Source organism: Pogoniulus pusillus, chromosome 16, assembly GCF_015220805.1.
Source record: "Pogoniulus pusillus isolate bPogPus1 chromosome 16, bPogPus1.pri, whole genome shotgun sequence".
Taxonomy (NCBI): domain Eukaryota; kingdom Metazoa; phylum Chordata; class Aves; order Piciformes; family Lybiidae; genus Pogoniulus; species Pogoniulus pusillus.
This window is the reverse complement of record NC_087279.1, coordinates 8,713,125-8,729,878: the sequence shown is the minus strand read 5'-3', so window position 1 is coordinate 8,729,878 and position 16,754 is coordinate 8,713,125. Positions and strand designations below refer to the sequence as shown.

Genomic DNA, 16,754 nt, shown 5'->3' with positions numbered 1-16,754 from the left:
CTCTTGATCTGCTGAGGCAGATGAGCAGAGCTACAACAGTGATCCTCTTCTGCTAGCGTATACAAAGAGACATTTGGAGTTGTATCCTGGCGTTTTTCATGCCACAACACTCACTGCTTCAAGAGAAGATGAGCATCCACTTAAAATGATGTGCGCCTTGCTCTTAGAATCATAGAACGGCCTGGATTGGAAGGGACCTCCAAAGGTTGTCTAATCCAACACCCTCTGCAGAAAAGCTTCTTCAGTCACTGAACACCAGGGCCAAAAGGCTGTCTACACTCAGTTTGTTTAAATTTGTGAGCACAAAAAGAACACAAGCTCAGTTATCCTACTTATGTGCACATGAGCATTACTGTGCTTTCCAACACCCATTAGACACCCAGAGAAAGTAGGTAAATATTAGCCATCAATATTTGAAGAGAAATGTAATGAGCAAAGCAATTATTTTACAACTATGCAGGCATATCTAAAAACCTGAGCCAGTAGGTTTGGAACATGCAGAGAGCTGAACTCAAAACAGAGACTGCACAGAAAAAAAACAGCCAAACTGAAAAAAAAACTTCACCAAAACCCCAACCAAAGAGTAAGGATCCTGAAAGCTTTATCCAAACCAAGTATTTGTTCCCATGAGTGAATACAAAGCACATAATAATTGGGAAAAATAATGAGCAAGGCAAGGATGTAAACAACCAGAGGGATAATGTTCAGCCCCTGGAAAGTCTGACAGCCTTAAAGGACCTTCTTTGAGAGAACAAGATGTAAACGAAAGTGTTTTCTAAGGGCTTTGCAACAGATCTGGTGCGGTTTTAGACCAAAAGCCAGGGGCACACCTTCACTAATATGAAAAGCTACCTCGTATTTACAGCTTTTCATTTGGATGTACTGGCAGCTGCCTTCACTGAAGTTACGAAGGAAAATTGCTGAAATATGGACATCTAGTGGAGGCATCCCATGATTACAGTTCTCTTCCCAACAGAAAGACAGAATAAACGCAAAGGGACTTTTCCTGATCTTTCTGGAGACTAGAGGTCTGTCCTTGATTTTCACTGCCTGGCCCATTGCTTAATTGCAGGAGGTGAAGGTGACAGAGCCAGAATTTGTCAAAACAGAAGCTGTGGGTCACTTAACTGGGTGGCTGATGAAGCAGAAAAACTAACGAGCCATGAGGGAACAAATGTTTCTCCACAAAAGGTAAATCAATCTGATGTGGGAGCATAAGGGATGGGCAAAAATCAGAGGTTCTAAGTGCCCTTAATTTCCCTTAAAATTGCAAGTCCAGACCTTTTGCATTAGTGTCCATGGGGAGGAGGGAAAAAATCATTTTGGAGGGGTTGAAAGCCTTGATGCAGGGAAAAATCAACATTCAGATTTTCAAAGGTGTGTATTTTGTCATACAAATTGAGAGGTAGCTATAAGGACAACAAAGAGACACTGCACTATGGTGTCTTTACAGAAAGGTACTGAGGTGCTGGAGTGAGTCCAGAGAAGGGCAACAAAGCTGGGGTAGAGGCTGGAGAAACAGGGCCAGTGAGGAGCAGCTGAGGGACCTGGAGGTTTTTAGCCTGGAGGAGGCTGAGAGGAGACCTCAAACTCTGCCACTCCCTGAAAAGAGGTTGGAGCATGGTGGGGGTTGCTCTCTTCTCCACAGTAGCAAGTGATAGGATGAGAAGAAATGTCCTCAAGCTGCACTTCTTTCCTGGAAGGGCTCTCAAACCCTGGCACAGGCTGCCCAGAGAGGCAGCTGAATCCCCATCCTTGGAGGGGTTTCCAAGATGCAGAGATCCGTGCTGAGGGACATGGATTGGCCCAAGACTGGCAGAGTTAGAGAATGGACAGGTTTGATGATATTAAAGGTCTTTTCCAACTGATATAACTCTGTGATTGTCTGCAGAGAGAGACTGATCTGATGGGATGTCAGCTGGATCAAGTGGTTCTGCAAGAATTCCTCCTCCAAGGGCATTTAACCTCCAAGAACACAACCTCATTTTCCGTGTCTTGAGTAAGTATGCTAATGACAAGCTCAATTTTAACATCCTCTTTTCTCATGCTATTCATTTTATTGCCTTCCACCTTGGGATTTCTGCTGTTTTGGGATTTTTTTTACTGGGTTGATGCTTGGCCAACATATGTCTGCCTTGTCTTTTTTTTTTTTTTTTTTGGTGTGTGTGTCCTGTGAAAATTATCTGAGGCTCAGCAGAAACTAACCTTGATTTATGTCTTTAATAAACAAAATGAAGATACTGCATATTAATAAAAATGAAAACTATTCCCTAGTCGTTGAAGGTTTTTTAAGTTTCCAAAACCAGCTCCCTATCTCTGTCAAAGTTAATGCAAACAGAATTTCCATGGGAATTTCTGTCAGCCCAAGGAAACTGGAGCTGGATAATGTAAATAACTACAGCCCATCCTCCAGCTACTGTTCAAATCACCTTGTGAGAAAGAAGCAAGCATCACTGAAAAGAAAGTGTAATAAAATTTCTTTGGCTGACTACAACTACGATGGGGTAAGAAAACTGTGGCAATCAGAGTCAGAAATGAACCTTGTGAGGAATCCAATTTCATGGGATTCTATGCTAAATTTACCCAAAATTAACTAAAGCCATTACAAGTATAAAATCATAAAAGAATGACCTATGAGTGACTCTCCTCAGAGTGCTACATAGGCAACTAGTTTTACAGGCTAACATTCCTTTTTCTTTTAAAAAGCCTAAGAATCACAGAGGTTGGAAGGGATGTCCAGAGATCCTAAGTGCCTGTGGTGACAGGCCAAGGGGCAGTGGTTTGAAATCAGAGCAGTGCCATGGTCTAGTTGATTGGACAGGGCTGGGTGATAGGTTGGACTGGATGATCTTGGAGGTTTCTTCTTGGTTGATTCTATGATTCAGAAGACATTTGTTACTAAGAGGTATTAAGACACTGGAACAGGTTGCCCAGAGAAGTTATTGAAGCCTCATCCCTGGGAAGTGCTGAAAGCCAGCTTGGATAAGGTTCTCAGCAGCCTGATCTAGTTGGAGGTGATCCTTAAGGTCCCTTCCAACTGCATCCATTCTACAATTTGACGACATTGACAGTCAGGCCACAGATGACTAAAAATCATGCAGCTAAGGCAACTGTGTCAAGGTTTGAAGCAAAGCATTTCTGAAACTGGAAAGCTACAACCAAATTGTTCTCATCACAGTATGGAAAAGAGGCTCCTATTAGTCCTTCCAGAAAGCTGACATTCATTCCAATCTTAATAAAGAGCAACAGAATAATTTGGCTACCAAGAATCAGCGAGCAATTGAACATTCTGCTTAGAAGCAATGAATAAGCCAGAGTCAATATGAAACAGTCTGTTCTCTCCAGGAGATTCCTGAGCTGAAAGTCTGTAAAACAGAACAGGGAAGATGAAGACAGACTGAGGGCGAGCTGCAGGCTTCAGCCTGCGTAGGGCAGCACGGAGCATTGCACTTTCTGCCGCACTGCAGAGGGATCAGAAACGCTCCTGGAAGGATAAACCCTGAAAACTCCCCTGAGAGGCTTTGTCGGTGCTTTTAGTGCAAGCCCTTGTCTTGAAGCAGGATTAACTTTACCTGAATTGCTCCTGAAAGATGTTTGTTTAACCTACTCCTAAAATTCCCAGTGATGGACAGACTACAATCCTTCCAGGTAATGACAGTGCTGTCCTCCCCTCACAGCTACAAGATCATTTTGCAGTAACCACACAATCACAAAATGCTTTGGGTTGGAAGAGACCTTAAAGATCATCCACTTCCAACCCCCCTGCCACGGGCAGGGATACCTCCCACTAGCCCAGGTTGCTCAAAGCCTCATCCAACCTGGCCTTGAACACCTCCAGGGAAGTGGCAGACACAACCTCCTTGGGCAACCAGTTCCAGTGTCTCACCAACCTCACTGGAAAGAACTTCTTCCTAACCTCCAGTCTAAATCCCCCCTCTTCCAGCTTCAATCCATTCCCCCTTGTCCTGTTACCACAAACCCCTGTAAGTCTCTCTCCTTGCTCCTACTCTTTTCCAGTGGTCACACAAAACTCTGTTTTTCCCTCTCTGCAATGGTCTGTTTTGCCCATTTGGCCTTTTCTAGGCCAAGCTATTTCAGTCCTTCCCCAAAGGTCACTCTTGTCACTCTCTTCTTGACCCCTGACAGCGATATGGCAATTCTGACTCACGCCTGTTTTGTGGTTCACTCTAATCTGCAGGCTTTGCTTTGCAAAGCCCCAGCCTAGTCATTTAGCTGCCACCCTGTCATTTGCTGTCTCATCACAAAATGGGAGATCCAGATATTTGTGAAAGTGTCTGCACAATTATTAATATTCTAAAAAAAACCCAAGCATGACTCATTCTGAAGGCAGCTTGTCCTTCAGATAGCAGTACTTCTGCCTGAAGCACAGACTGGGCTCATAATCAGAAACAGGAGCAGATATTTAGATGAAGAAATACGTGTGATGGAGTTAATTGACTCAGTGGCGTATGCTGCGGTTTCCCTCTCAAGGCTGTGCCAAGATAACACCACGTGAAGGAAAGCAACTGACCTATAGCTTTGGTGTGTTTTGTCTACTTCTTCTTGCAATATACTTCTCACAGTAATGTGACCTGGGCAGGCTGGAGGGTTGGGCAGAAGAGAACCTCAGGAAGTTCAAACATAACAAGAGTCCTGCAACTATGCAACAATAACCAGCCCAGGTGAGGGGGAAAGCAGCTCTGCAGAGAAGGACATGGGAGTGCTGGTGGTGAAGTTCCCTTTGAGTCAGCAACATGCCCTCAAAGCCAAGAGGGCAAATAGTCTATTGGGGTGTATTAAGAGTGCAGCCAGCAGGTCAAGAGAGGTTCTTCTGCTCTAGTGAGGCCACATACAGACTGCTGGGTCCAGTTCTGGGCTCCCCAGCTCCAAAAGGACAGGGAACTACTAGAGAGAGTCCAGTGCAGGCTACAATGATGCTGAAGGGCCTGGAGCATCTCTGTGAGGAGGAAAGGCTCAGAGCCCTGGGGCTGTTGAGCCTGAGTAGTGATCTGATATATGCTCTGTAAGAGCTAAAGGGTGGGGGGCAAGAGGATGAGTCCAGACTCTTTTCAGTGGTGGGCAGGGCACTGGACACAAACTGGAACCCAGGAGGTTTCTCTTGAATCTAAGGAAAAGCTCCTTTGGTGTAAGGGTACTGGAGCCCAGGAGCAGGCTGTCCAGTGAGGATGTGGAGTTTCCTTCCCTGGAGAGATTCCAAACCTGCCTGGACATTGTGATCCTGGGCAGCCTGCTGGGGAGTGATCCTGCTTTAGCAAAGGGGTTGGACTGGATAATCCCCAGAGGTCTCTTTCAACCCCGGAGATGGGATGCTGGGATTCTGTGATTCCCTATCTGCACAATGAGGAAATGCAGATACATCAAGCCCAGACAAACTCCACTTCCATTTAAATGAGACTTGATTTGACAGAAGGAATTTTGAACTAGAGTGACATCTTTGATACCATCTGATTCTAAGCTCCAAGAATGAACCTGAAGTTACCAGAGAATTGCTGTGTCCTTTGATGGCAGGAATACAACCAACTCTTCTGTGGTTTAGCTTCCACACCTCTGTATGTGAATCACCATTCCAAATCAATTAATGCCCATAGGCTTGTATGTAAAGAGGGTGTCTAGGAAATAACCTTTAGAACACTAGCTTGATATTCTCAGATTTGTGCTACACTTCTGATGTGGCCTTATAAGCATCACTGCTCTCCCTGTCCCAGGAATAAAATACATCACAAGAATGATGTATTTTCACAGCTTTTCATCAGTGACTTCACTCATCTCTCTGCTGAAAATCAGATTTCTCTACTGAGAGTCTGTCTCTGAAGCCAAAACATCTTGATTTTCTGTCTTTGATAGCAGCACTTTGTAACTTGACTTCAAAACAACAAAAGAGTAGTTACATTGTAGTTGCATGTATGGTTATGAATTTGAAGAGCAAATATTGAGCTGGTAACAGAAAAAGAGAGATCTGCTCCTAACTGGTAAAGACGCTTTGCATTTAATCTGGTGTGATGGCTTCTAACTAGCTAGCTGTTTCATGGTTTCATCAAACCATCAGCTGTTTGATGGTTTCAAACTGTGCTAGCTCCAAACTAGCACATTTGGGTACTTTTCAAATTTCACCACCACATCTTCATGTATCCAGCTCGGGTAAGGAGCTGCACGATGACAATCACCCCTGCTAACAACTTGTGTAAGGAGCACTGTGCTATCCCAGGCAGTTACATGAGTCACGGCTGTGTCAGGAGTTTGCTATAGAGCCAAAACCAATTCCTTCACGCTGAAAATTCTCTCTCTGCCTCACCTCCCACAGATATGAATCTTCACCCATCTCAGATGTCCCTCAGCATGAGGCCCATCACTCACTTCAGGACGGCTGCTCCACGCAATATGTCAGTTATGGCCCTCACGATGGAGCTCATCACTCATTTCAAGATGAGTGCTCCACACAAAATGTCATTTTCCCCTCACTCTTTTTGCTTTGCCAGCTGGCTTGCAGTCTGCGGACACTGCTGCAGAGAGACAAAGCAAGCAGACAAGCAGAGGTGTGGTGTAGCGCTCTGAGAGCTCAGCCTTGCCCCTCCTCACAAGGAAGCCATCTCCACAGCTCCCACCTGAGGCTTGCCCCACAGCTGAGAGCTGGGGCCTTGTAATTACAGAGTTGTTTTGGTTGGAGACCAGGGCTGGAAAACCCTTTTGGGGAAAATACTGTCCCTCGTGTCCAATCTAAATCTCCCCTGGTGCAACCTGAGGCCGTTTCCTCTTGTCCCATAGCTTGTTCCTTGGAAGCAGAGACCAGCCCTCATCTAGCTCCAACCTCCTTTCAGAGAGGAGCCCCCTTTAGCCCCCTCTTTTCCAGGCTGAACAACCTCAGTCCCCCCAGCCGCTCCTCACTCCGGGCTCACCTCGTCCCCACACAGAGTGCAGCTGGCACTACTCGGTGCCGGAGGCTGGGGCACACCGAAGCGATCCACAGCAGAGCCGAGCTGGGGGTCGCTAACCCCAACCGCGGCCCCCGGCGCAGAGCGCCCTCAGCCGACCTCGCGCCCCGGGCGGGGATACCTGCGCGGCCTGGCGCCGTGCGCACGCGCGGCCGCTCGCGGGGCGCGGTCACGGGGCGCGGTCACGTGGCGGAGTCTCGCGGCGGTCCGCGGGCGGCGCGCGGCCTTTCGGCGCGGCGGCGGCGGGTGCGTGGCGCGCGCGGTCGTTATGGCGACGGAGCTGCGGGGCCGGCCCGGACCGGCCTGGACCGTCCCCTTCCGCACCCGGCTCCCCAGCACCGAGCCCTGGGTGGTGTTCTGGTGGCGGGGAGGGGGTCGGGTGCTGTGTGGGTGCCTGCCCGGACCGTCCCCTTCCGCACCCGGCTCCCCAGCACCGCGCCCTGGGGGGTGTTCTGGTGGCGGGGAGGGGGTCGGGTGCTGTGTGGGTGCCTGCCCGGACCGTCCCCTTCCGCACCCGGCTCCCCAGCACCGCGCCCTGGGTGGTGTTCTGGTGGCGGGGAGGGGGTCGGGTGCTGTGTGGGTGCCTGCCCGGACCGTCCCCTTCCGCACCCGGCTCCCCAGCACCGCCCTGGGTGGTGTTCTGGTGGCGGGGAGGGGGTCGGGTGCTGTGTGGGTGCCTGCCCGGACCGTCCCCTTCCGCACCCGGCTCCCCAGCACCGCGCCCTGGGTGGTGTTCTGGTGGCGGGGAGGGGGTCGGGTGCTGTGTGGGTGCCTACCCGGGCGTAAGGCAGCGCTTCTTCCGCTGTCACAGCGCCGCGCCAGGGGTCCCGGCGGTCGGGTACCTGTTATCCTGCGGGGGACAGGCCTGGCCCCGTATAAAGGTGGTTGTGCCCAGAGCAGCAGGGCTGGCGTCCTCTCGGCTGGTCACCCAGTGTCGCAATGAAGCGAAGCCTCCTCAGTGGGTGCACGCTGTGCTCCTGTCCCATTTACCTGTATAAAGAGGGGAAACCCACTCAGCTGCGGCTCGGTCCTCAGAATTAATTCCCCTAATTACTCACACCGGTTTATACTTAGGCACTTGAGTGCTGTGACTTGTGCTTTCTCTGTTCCTTCATGGTTTATTCTTGAAACGTTTTCAGTCATGTCAAGTTGTGCATTATTCTGTGGGGTTTATTACTTATTTGCTGTTGGGAATATTGCATATACGTAACACATGGGCGAACTCCAGCACCTGACTGATGTTTTGTTTCCACTTTTTAGGAGGAAACATTCACGTCGGGAAATGGCAGAAGCAGTTTTTCATCCTCCAAGAAGGAAAAGAAGAATTTTTGAGTCCTATGACTCTCCCTTTCCTGTGGCTGTAGGAGGGAAGGATTTCAGGATATGCCGGGCTGAAATCCTGAATAACAATGTGATTGTGAGGAACCCTGAAGATATTGAACTGCTTTATAACAAGGTGCTATACTTGCTTTGAACAGTGTCTTTATTGTTCTAGGCAGAGTGCAGTGCTTTCTAAAATCTGCCTGCCTTTATGTTTCCCTTCCCCTTCGGCCCCCACTAACCCTCCATATCTCTTTCATCTCCATATCCAGTGTGAGCACTATTCCATCCTTCTCCCAGCAAGTATGTTTTTGGCATTAAGTGATGATGTGAGCTAAAACGCACCTGCACAGGCTTCGTGTTTGCTACACTTATTTCTCCTTAGAATATTTTTTGCAACCTTGTAAGAGCATTTTTTTGTTTTTAAAACTGGTTGGAATATTACTTTGTTTAAACATGCATCGTTCTTTTACTTCAGAGTGATTTTGTTCTGAGTAAAATAAGCTACATTAAGCCTTTTATGTTTGTGTACCATTTCACCACCGTTCTTAAGCAGTAGTGTTACCATCTCTTTGTTTTCCATGATGCTTGTCAGTGTTGATACACAGGTGTGTACTGTGGCTGCTGTCAAATGCTGGAGGTGCCAGCTGACAAACATTCAGAAATGAGAACCCAACACCCTCCACTGGTTAAATCTTTGAGTGCAGGTGTTTGCTATTGCAACTGAGCAGCAAAATTAGGGGAAGCTGAAATGCTGCAGAATTTCAGTTACTGTTTTCAGCTGATCTTTGTAGTTGGTATTTTATACTTGAAAAGAAGTTCAGTGTTGTCTGCTGATAGAATAATGATTTTTTCCCTTTTCTTGTAAGGGTTATTTTGGGAAAGGTATCCTTTCCAGAAGTCGACCAGTGTACAGCATCTCAGATCCTTCCCTGGTTGCTAAGTGGCAAGGTAAATTGTGCCTATTTGTGCTTCCATCCCTACTCTAATAGTGCTTTTCCCTTCTCTCATTGAAGATCATAGAATCACAGAACTGTTTTGGTTGCTTTGTAAGCACGTATCTTAATGGTTGGACTGGGTGATCTTAAATTACACACAAACAGTCTACTAAGTCAGATCAAGGGTCTCTTTCTCCCCGTTCCTTGTCCCTGATGATGGCCAGCATAAGGTCCCCAAGAAAAGCACAAGAGCAGGGAGTGTGTCTGTAGCTCCTTAGTGCATTCTCTTGGCCTTCACTGATCTGTGGCTTAGGAGGCCTGTGAGTAAAATGGTATCATCTTTGAGCTCTTAGTTCTGTAACTGTCCAGTTCTCCTTGGTGTTAATCTGTAGATCTTTAGCATCCATGAGGCAAGGATATGTGAATTTTTTAGTCTTGAGAATTTTTAGAAAGACTGTCTCTGTATAGGTTGGGGAAAAAACACTATGTTTAGTTGTTCTCCTTGTGTAAGGCATTCCGCCTTTGCTATCTCTGTGCCTGTTCAAGTTCTGCTGTGTTCTTGAACAAAAGTTAGACCAAAATGGCATTAAGGATTGAAAATATGGGTAATGATTAGGCTACAGGTGATCTCAGTGCTCAAAATCACATGGAAATGTTTTCGTATGGATGAAACAATGATTTTTCTTCATACAGGTGCTAACCTAAACATGCCTATAATTACATCCAAAAAGTAAGTTAATTTACATTATTCTTGTTCTTGTAGAGAACAGATTATTTTATTTAGTGCTTCACTTGGCTGTTTTTCAGGTGGTTGGCTCTGTAGAACGTGCTGACATGTTTCTGTTTCTTCCCATTGCAATTAAAAATCACATCAGTAAAAGTGGAAGTAAAGCAGGGGATACACAATATGGGTTTTCATGTAAGGTTGCCTGTATTAATTGCTGACTGAAAACCCAAGATTGAGTACAAGTATCATCTTTTAAGATGTTAATTAAAGACTGTAATGCCCTAAAACTTCTCTGTTACTTCTCGTGTTTCCTAGGTACCAGCGCCATGTCCAGTGGGCTAAAAGTGTCTTACAAGAGCAAGGATTGGATGACTGCTCAGTAACCAAAATTCTTGACAATTACACTAAACCTGTTGAGCTGCCACTTTTGGAAGAGGATAGAACTGAACAAACCAGTAACAGCTGGAGCAGAACTGACCTAAATACAGAACTTGCCTCACAGTCTTCTACAGAGACTGGAAACAGAGTAGCCCTAAGTCCTGATAATCAGCATGAAGGCTTCAAGAAAGCCTGTTTGGAGAGAAGCCCTCAGTTTGATCCCGTGGCCATATGTGGCTCTGAAGAACAGAAACAAGGTGACTTGAAAGAGAAAGCTGAGGTGTCTTGCCAGAAGCATGGTGCTCTGGTGTCCTGCAGCTGCACTGCCAAGGAGAAAACTCAGCAAGGACTTTGTGAGATGATCAGATCAGAAGGATGTGTTCCAGAATATGTGTTGGTGGAGGAAGAAGTCGAAGGTAGCTTAAGTCCTGAAGATGGCTCTACCCATGCAGAAGAAAATGTAAGGATGAAGTCTCCCCTAATTCTTTAGAAAAGTTCTATCAGTGCCATTTTCAGAATTCAAGATTTTTTCCAGTTTAATGTTTTAGTAATAGAGGAATTTTTTTTCTTGTAGCTAATCAAGAAAGAAAAACTAGTATGCAGAAAAAATCCATTTAGGATTTCTGAATATTTGCAACTCAGCTTGGAGGAGGTATGTTTCGAGTATATAATTCCAAAACATTTCAAATCCATTCCAAACAAGTTGTTTCACTTTGTCTGAAAAGTAAACATTCATCTATGCTGCAACATCATTTAATACCCATTTCTGAAGTAGAAGGTTCTCCTATGTCTCCTAAGTATTTGAATTGTCTGAGTCATAGAATCATAGAAACATTGTGGTTGGAAAAGATCTCCAAGATCATCAACTCCAACCTTCAGCTTTATATTTGAGACTTATTTTCAGTAACTGCATGATTATGGTTAAAAAAATTTGTAGGGTTCAGTCCCATTTGCTTTAGAGGAATGATCCCAGTGACAGGACTTGAGTGTAAAAATACCAGCAGTGTAATATCTGTATGCATCCTGCTTCTGAAAATGTTCATTTGTTAGTTTTAACACTGTGCCTTCAGGACTTGACAGCACATGTGTAGCTGCTTTTGTAGTGCTGTGCCTGTTGGAATGTAAAGGTCATGAAGACAAATCTCAAAGGAAACTTGCAGGCACCTTGTTTCTTTTGATGACACAAGGCTTTGTGTATAAAATCAATTTGATCTTCTGTGCTTGCATGGAATATAAACTACAGGTAGAGACTGCCTCTCAGCTAAACTCATTTCCTTTATGTTTTCAGGCTTTTTTCTTGGTTTATTCTCTGGGATGTTTAAGTATTTATTATGGTGAGGTAAGAAACTGGATTAATTTTGAATTAGTGTGGGATATCTAAGCAAACTGAACTAAAGCTTAGTTTGGTTTCCTGGGAGCACCATTAGTTACAGTTTGGTCTGAAATATGTATGTCCTGTAGCAGTAGTTGTGGGCCCTTCTTTCCAAGATGTTCAGTTGCAGGAGCAGGTCCAGAGAAGGGCAACAAAGCTGGTGAAGGATCTAGAGAACAGGGCTGGTGAGGAGCAGCTGAGGGAACTGGGGGTGTTTAGTCTGGAGAAGAGGTGGCTGAGTAGAGACCTCGTGCTCTACAGCTGCCAGAGAAGAAGGTTGGAGCCTGGTGGGGGTTGGTCTCTCAAGCATCGGGTGTTAGGGCAATCTGTATCTGCTTAATACGTAGCCTCTCTAATGCCTTTTGTGACTTTTTTTTTTTTAGGAGCCCCTGACTATTTTGAAGCTCTGGGAGGTTTTCAGTGAAGTGAAGCCCCACTTCAAAACAACCTACATGGCCTACCACTACTTTCGCAGCAAAGGCTGGGTCCCCAAAGTTGGGCTGAAGTATGGAACTGATCTCTGTGAGTACCTTCCTTAAACTTGGAACCCTTTGCAGCCAGATTAAGGCAATACAAGACTTCAATGCCAAACGTGGATCAATAAATATCTGCATGACAGAAGCAGCTAGTTGCAGTTAGCAATACATTTAGGATGAATGGAAAATCATGGAATGGTAAGGGTTGGAAGGGACCTCTGGAGATTGAGTCCATCCCCCTTGCCAGAGCAGGTTCACCTAGAGAAGGTCACCAAAAAACATGTCCAGGTGGGTTTAGAATGTGTCCACAACCTCTCTGGGCAGCTTGCTCCAGTGCTCTGTCACCCTTAAAGAATTTCTTCCTCGTGCTTAGATGGAACTTGTTTTGATCAGCTATGTACCCATTACCTCTTGTCCTGTCACTGGGTGCCACTGAAAAAAGCTTGGTCCCATGCTTCTGACCCTCACCTTTTAAGGAGATCACCATTGGTGAGGTCCCCCTCTCAGCCTGCTCTTTTTCCATACTAAAAAGACCCAATCCTCTCAGTCCTTCATCGTGAGAGATGTTCCAGTCCTCTCAGCATCTTTTAGCCCTTTTCTTGTGGGAGGCTAGCAGGAGCTCTGTCCTACACCTGAGCTCCTCTAGTTTCTTGGGTTTTGGCAGTACCTTCTTAGGGCTGGTAGTACTGCAGCTGCTGATAATGGATAATTGGCAAATCATGGTTATCCCTGGAACAAAGTGCTGCTCATCCTTTCCTGGCAGGCTTTGTGCTAGGCAGCTGCATGAGAAAAGCTGTGCTAGTTAGAGAAAATCTCATTCTATGAGCTCATGACAAAGAGAAGAGGCAGGAAATCAGAGAATCACAAGAGTCATTTGGGTTGGAAAGGCACCTAGTTCCCATCTAGTTCCCACCCCCTGCCATGGGGGGTACTTCCTACTAAACCATGTTGCTCAAGGCCTCATCCTGCCTGGCTTTCAACATTTCTGGGCTTGGAGTCTCCAAAGTTTTTCTGGGCAACTCGTCCCAGTGCCTCACTACTCTGACAGTGAAGCCATCACCCCTCATCCTGTCACTCCATGCCTTTGTAAAAAGCTCCTGTGATGCTTTAACCCAGTGACATCAGTCCATCTGCAACGAGTCCTGTGTACCCCTGGATAAAGAAGGAACTTTGAGTGGGTCTGGCAGGCAGTGTGTAAGAACTTGTGCCCCATGCCTCTCCTAACACTTGTGGATAATGCTTGCTTTGAACAGAAATTCCATGGCTTATTGGGATCTCCAGTGGCTCAACTTCTGTTGTAAATACAGCATAAGCCTGTAGTAGAAACAATTCATCCTGAACTTTATCTCATGGGAACTGTTAACTGTCCTGTGCCTGTTGTGCTTTATCTTTTTTACCTGCCACTCTTCCCGCCTTGGGCCACCTTGCTGTTCCTGCTGTCTTTTTTGTCTCTTTCCTCTTCACTCCCTGGGACGGCTGAATTCTGAGCAGAATTTGGAAGCCTTGTCTTGTGGAATTGAAATATTTGAAAATATTTATGGACCCTGGTATTAAACTCAGATGGAAACCCTGTGATTATCTGCCTAAGGTGTTTCTCTTTTGTTTCAGTGCTGTATCGAAAAGGCCCCCCCTTCTATCATGCAAGGTTTGAAGCTCATGTTTCTGTCTTACTTATTAATTTAGTGTCTTCACTGGTTAAGCACATCCTCTGCACTCAAAATACTTCACCAGATGCATTCCTCCTGGGAACTCTAAAATCCTTTTAGCAAAGCTACTAAGTAACACCATTTCACTGAATTCATGTAAGGGTAGTAGACATTAGAAAGTAGAAGGGAGATTATTTAGCACTTGCGGATAATCCGTTCAGGAAAGTGCTTTGATGTACTAATAATGACTTTTTAAAATAGGTGTATGGATAATTTCTTTAAGTTGGGGGAAAATTCTTTTATGGGTGATGATTGTCTTTATTCAGTAAGTACTAAATGGGTTATAAATGTCAGGTTGGTATCCAGAACAGAATCATACAATTGTTTCTGTTGGAAAAGACCTGAAGAATGCTACAAAGAGCAGCAGAAGAGTGGGGAGGGAAGGTCCTGGTGAATGTATTTACAACTTCATCTTTCCTTCTCTTTTCCTAGTAGAAAGAGACATTAATTTTCACACCTTGCTTGCTGTTTAATGCCAGGTTTTAGGCTCTACTTCTTAAGTTTCACAGTCATCCCCAAGTGATAATGTTCTCCTGCCAATTGTCCTGTTGGCTTTGTTTTCCAGTTACTCTGTCATCGCTGAACTGGTTGATGATAGCTTTGAAGGTTCTCTTCGCAGACCTCTCTGCTGGAAATCCTTGTCTGGGCTGAACAGAACAACTGCTAATGCTTCTAAGGTGAGATGCTGGGTTTAAAATGATATATATACAGTCTAGTTCCAGAGCCCAGCAGCTGAAAAGAGAATTCCTGTATTTCCAGTCTGCTGAAGAAAATGTTGAGTTGTCCGTAGGCAAACAAGTTTTCTTTGTCAATATCCAGATGGATCCTGGAAGAAGCTGATTACAGTTCTGTCACCTGTATTAAAAGTTGTGTGAGGAACAGGAGAAACCTGAGGGATGCTTCTTTTGTGCTTGCCACTTTTGTGCTCTCTCCATCAACCAGAATTGTCTTTTGAGCAGTTAAACTGAAAGTTGCTAAAAGATTTCTCTGTGACAGAGCCTCAGGCGTGGTGCTTCCATACTTGCAGCCATGATGCTTGAGTGCAATGTAGTATTTCCAGTTTATCTTCTAGCAGTGATATACTCTGATAAAGAAAATGAGGTGTGCATATCATACAGTTCTCCCCAACTTGGCTTGCAGAAGACATCATGGAGGAAACTTGGTGTCTGCATCTCCAATTAATCTAAAACATTTATAGAAAGCAATTTGAAATTTGGATATCCATTAATAAGGCCAAGTGCCAAGTCTTGCACTTGAGTCACAACAACCCCGTGAACACTCCAGGCTTGGGGCAGAGTGCCTGGAAAGCTGCCCATTATAGAAAGATGTGGAGGTGTGGATTGACAGCTGGCTGAAGATGAGCCAGTGTGTGCCCTGATGTCCAAGAAGGCCAGCAGCATCCTGGCCTGGATCCGCAATAGAGTGGCCAGCAGGAGCAGGGCAGGGATTTTTCTCCTGTACTCGGCACTGGTAGAGGCCACACCTCGAGTCCTGGGTGCAGGTTTGGGGCCCTCAGACCAAAATGGACCTTGAGATGCTGGAATTGGTCTGGTGAGGAGTGGCTGAGGGAACTGGGGTTGTTTAGTCCAGAAAAGAAGAGGCTGAGGGGAGACCTCATTGCTCTCTGTAGCTGCCCAAAGGGAGGTTGTAGTGAGGTGGGGGTTGATCTTATCTTCCAAGTGATAAGAAATGACCTCAGGTTGCACCACAGGAAGTTTAGGTTGAACATGAGAAACAATTTCTTTCCCAAAAGGGTGGTCAAGCCCTGGAACAGGTTGCCCAGGGTAGTGGTGAAGTGCTCACCCCTGGAGGAGTTATAGAGCTGTGTAGATGTGGTGCTGGGGGCCATGGTGTAGTGGTGACCTGGCAGTGCTGGGTTAATGACTGCACTAGATCTTGAAGTCCTCTTTTAACCTACATGATTCTGTGTCCTGTATACCAACAGGAGCTGATGTTGTGCTATTTAATTAGACCATCTGACATGACTGATGAAGAGATGTCAACACCAGAATGCATGAAAAGGATCAAGGTTCAGGTGAGTAATTGCTTCTCTCCTTTGCCCGTGCTTTGGGGCTGCCAAAGAGCTGACTGCCAGAGCCTCTTTGAGCTGTTGCTTCTCTTCAGCTTGCCTTGGGCTTTGCACCCACAGCTGCAATAAAAAACACAAGACTCCTCTGTGCCCCTGTCCTGCTTTGAGCTAGAACAAAACTAATTATCTTCTCAGCTCTGTTCACAGGAAATGCTTTAGGGGCTCTTTAAAGACTTAAAAGATTCTAATTTTCATGTTGCTGATACTGTTAATATAAGTTCTTGCACAGGAAAATGAAGGGGTACCTATTCTCCCTCTCTCTCCCTTCCTCACAATTCCTGCTTTTTATTTCAGGAACTAATTGTAAGCCGCTGGGTTTCTTCCCGTGAGCGCAGCGATCAAGATGAATTCTGATTGTACAGCAAAAATTTATTCAGAACCACTCCTTGGGTTTTACCTTTTTTTTTCTTTGTGATCAACCTCTGCCTCAGCAGTTTCTCTCAGCTTACTCTGTTGGTGTGTATTAACGCTGTTTTAAGTCAGGTTACTGGGGAGGATGTTGAAAAACTAAAGAGAACTGTAATCATGAGAATGAAAAGGAAAAAAAATTAAAGCTGAGTCCCACCTCAAAATACTTGTTTATTTCCTTAAAATGTGCAGTCAGGGCTGAATGCTGGCTAGGTCTGACTTCATAGCCTTGTTTGAATGCTGGCTAGGTCTGACTTCATGGCCTTGATAAAGCTGCAGAGACTTGGATTTGGGGAGAGATTTTTTTGTTGCTATACTGAGCGTTGTAACACGTTGCTGTTGGGTGCTTAGACCCTGGAATTTCATGGCTTGTTTTAGGTCTCATTAGGG

General features: G+C 45.6%; 1 protein-coding gene and 1 long non-coding RNA gene across 5 annotated transcripts in view; one reads left to right on the top strand and one right to left on the bottom strand.

Moving 5' to 3' along the window:
• LOC135182341 (uncharacterized) overlaps window positions 1-8,074 on the bottom strand; it is a 72,592-nt gene extending 64,518 nt beyond the window's left edge. For both annotated transcript variants that reach the window (XR_010305173.1, XR_010305172.1), the window contains exon 1: window positions 7,793-8,074. This is a non-coding gene — a long non-coding RNA (uncharacterized LOC135182341). The remainder of the gene's footprint in view (window positions 1-7,792) is intronic.
• TSEN2 (tRNA splicing endonuclease subunit 2) lies at window positions 7,116-16,528 on the top strand. 3 transcript variants are annotated; one of them, XM_064156337.1, is made up of 12 exons: window positions 7,116-7,196; window positions 8,211-8,406; window positions 9,140-9,221; window positions 9,902-9,938; window positions 10,251-10,773; window positions 10,888-10,965; window positions 11,602-11,652; window positions 12,069-12,207; window positions 13,770-13,806; window positions 14,433-14,544; window positions 15,813-15,902; window positions 16,251-16,528. In XM_064156337.1, exons 2-12 carry the CDS (start codon window positions 8,233-8,235, stop codon window positions 16,308-16,310), a joined length of 1,383 nt encoding a protein of 460 aa, XP_064012407.1. In that variant the 5' UTR covers window positions 7,116-7,196; window positions 8,211-8,232; the 3' UTR covers window positions 16,311-16,528. The 3 variants fall into 3 exon arrangements, with proteins under 3 accessions (XP_064012407.1, XP_064012405.1, XP_064012408.1); XM_064156335.1 differs by lacking the exon at window positions 7,116-7,196 and adding an exon at window positions 7,403-7,908; XM_064156338.1 differs by lacking the exons at window positions 7,116-7,196; window positions 13,770-13,806; window positions 16,251-16,528 and having other exon boundaries at window positions 8,146-8,406; window positions 15,813-15,903.
• The last annotated feature ends 226 nt before the right edge of the window (window positions 16,529-16,754 follow it).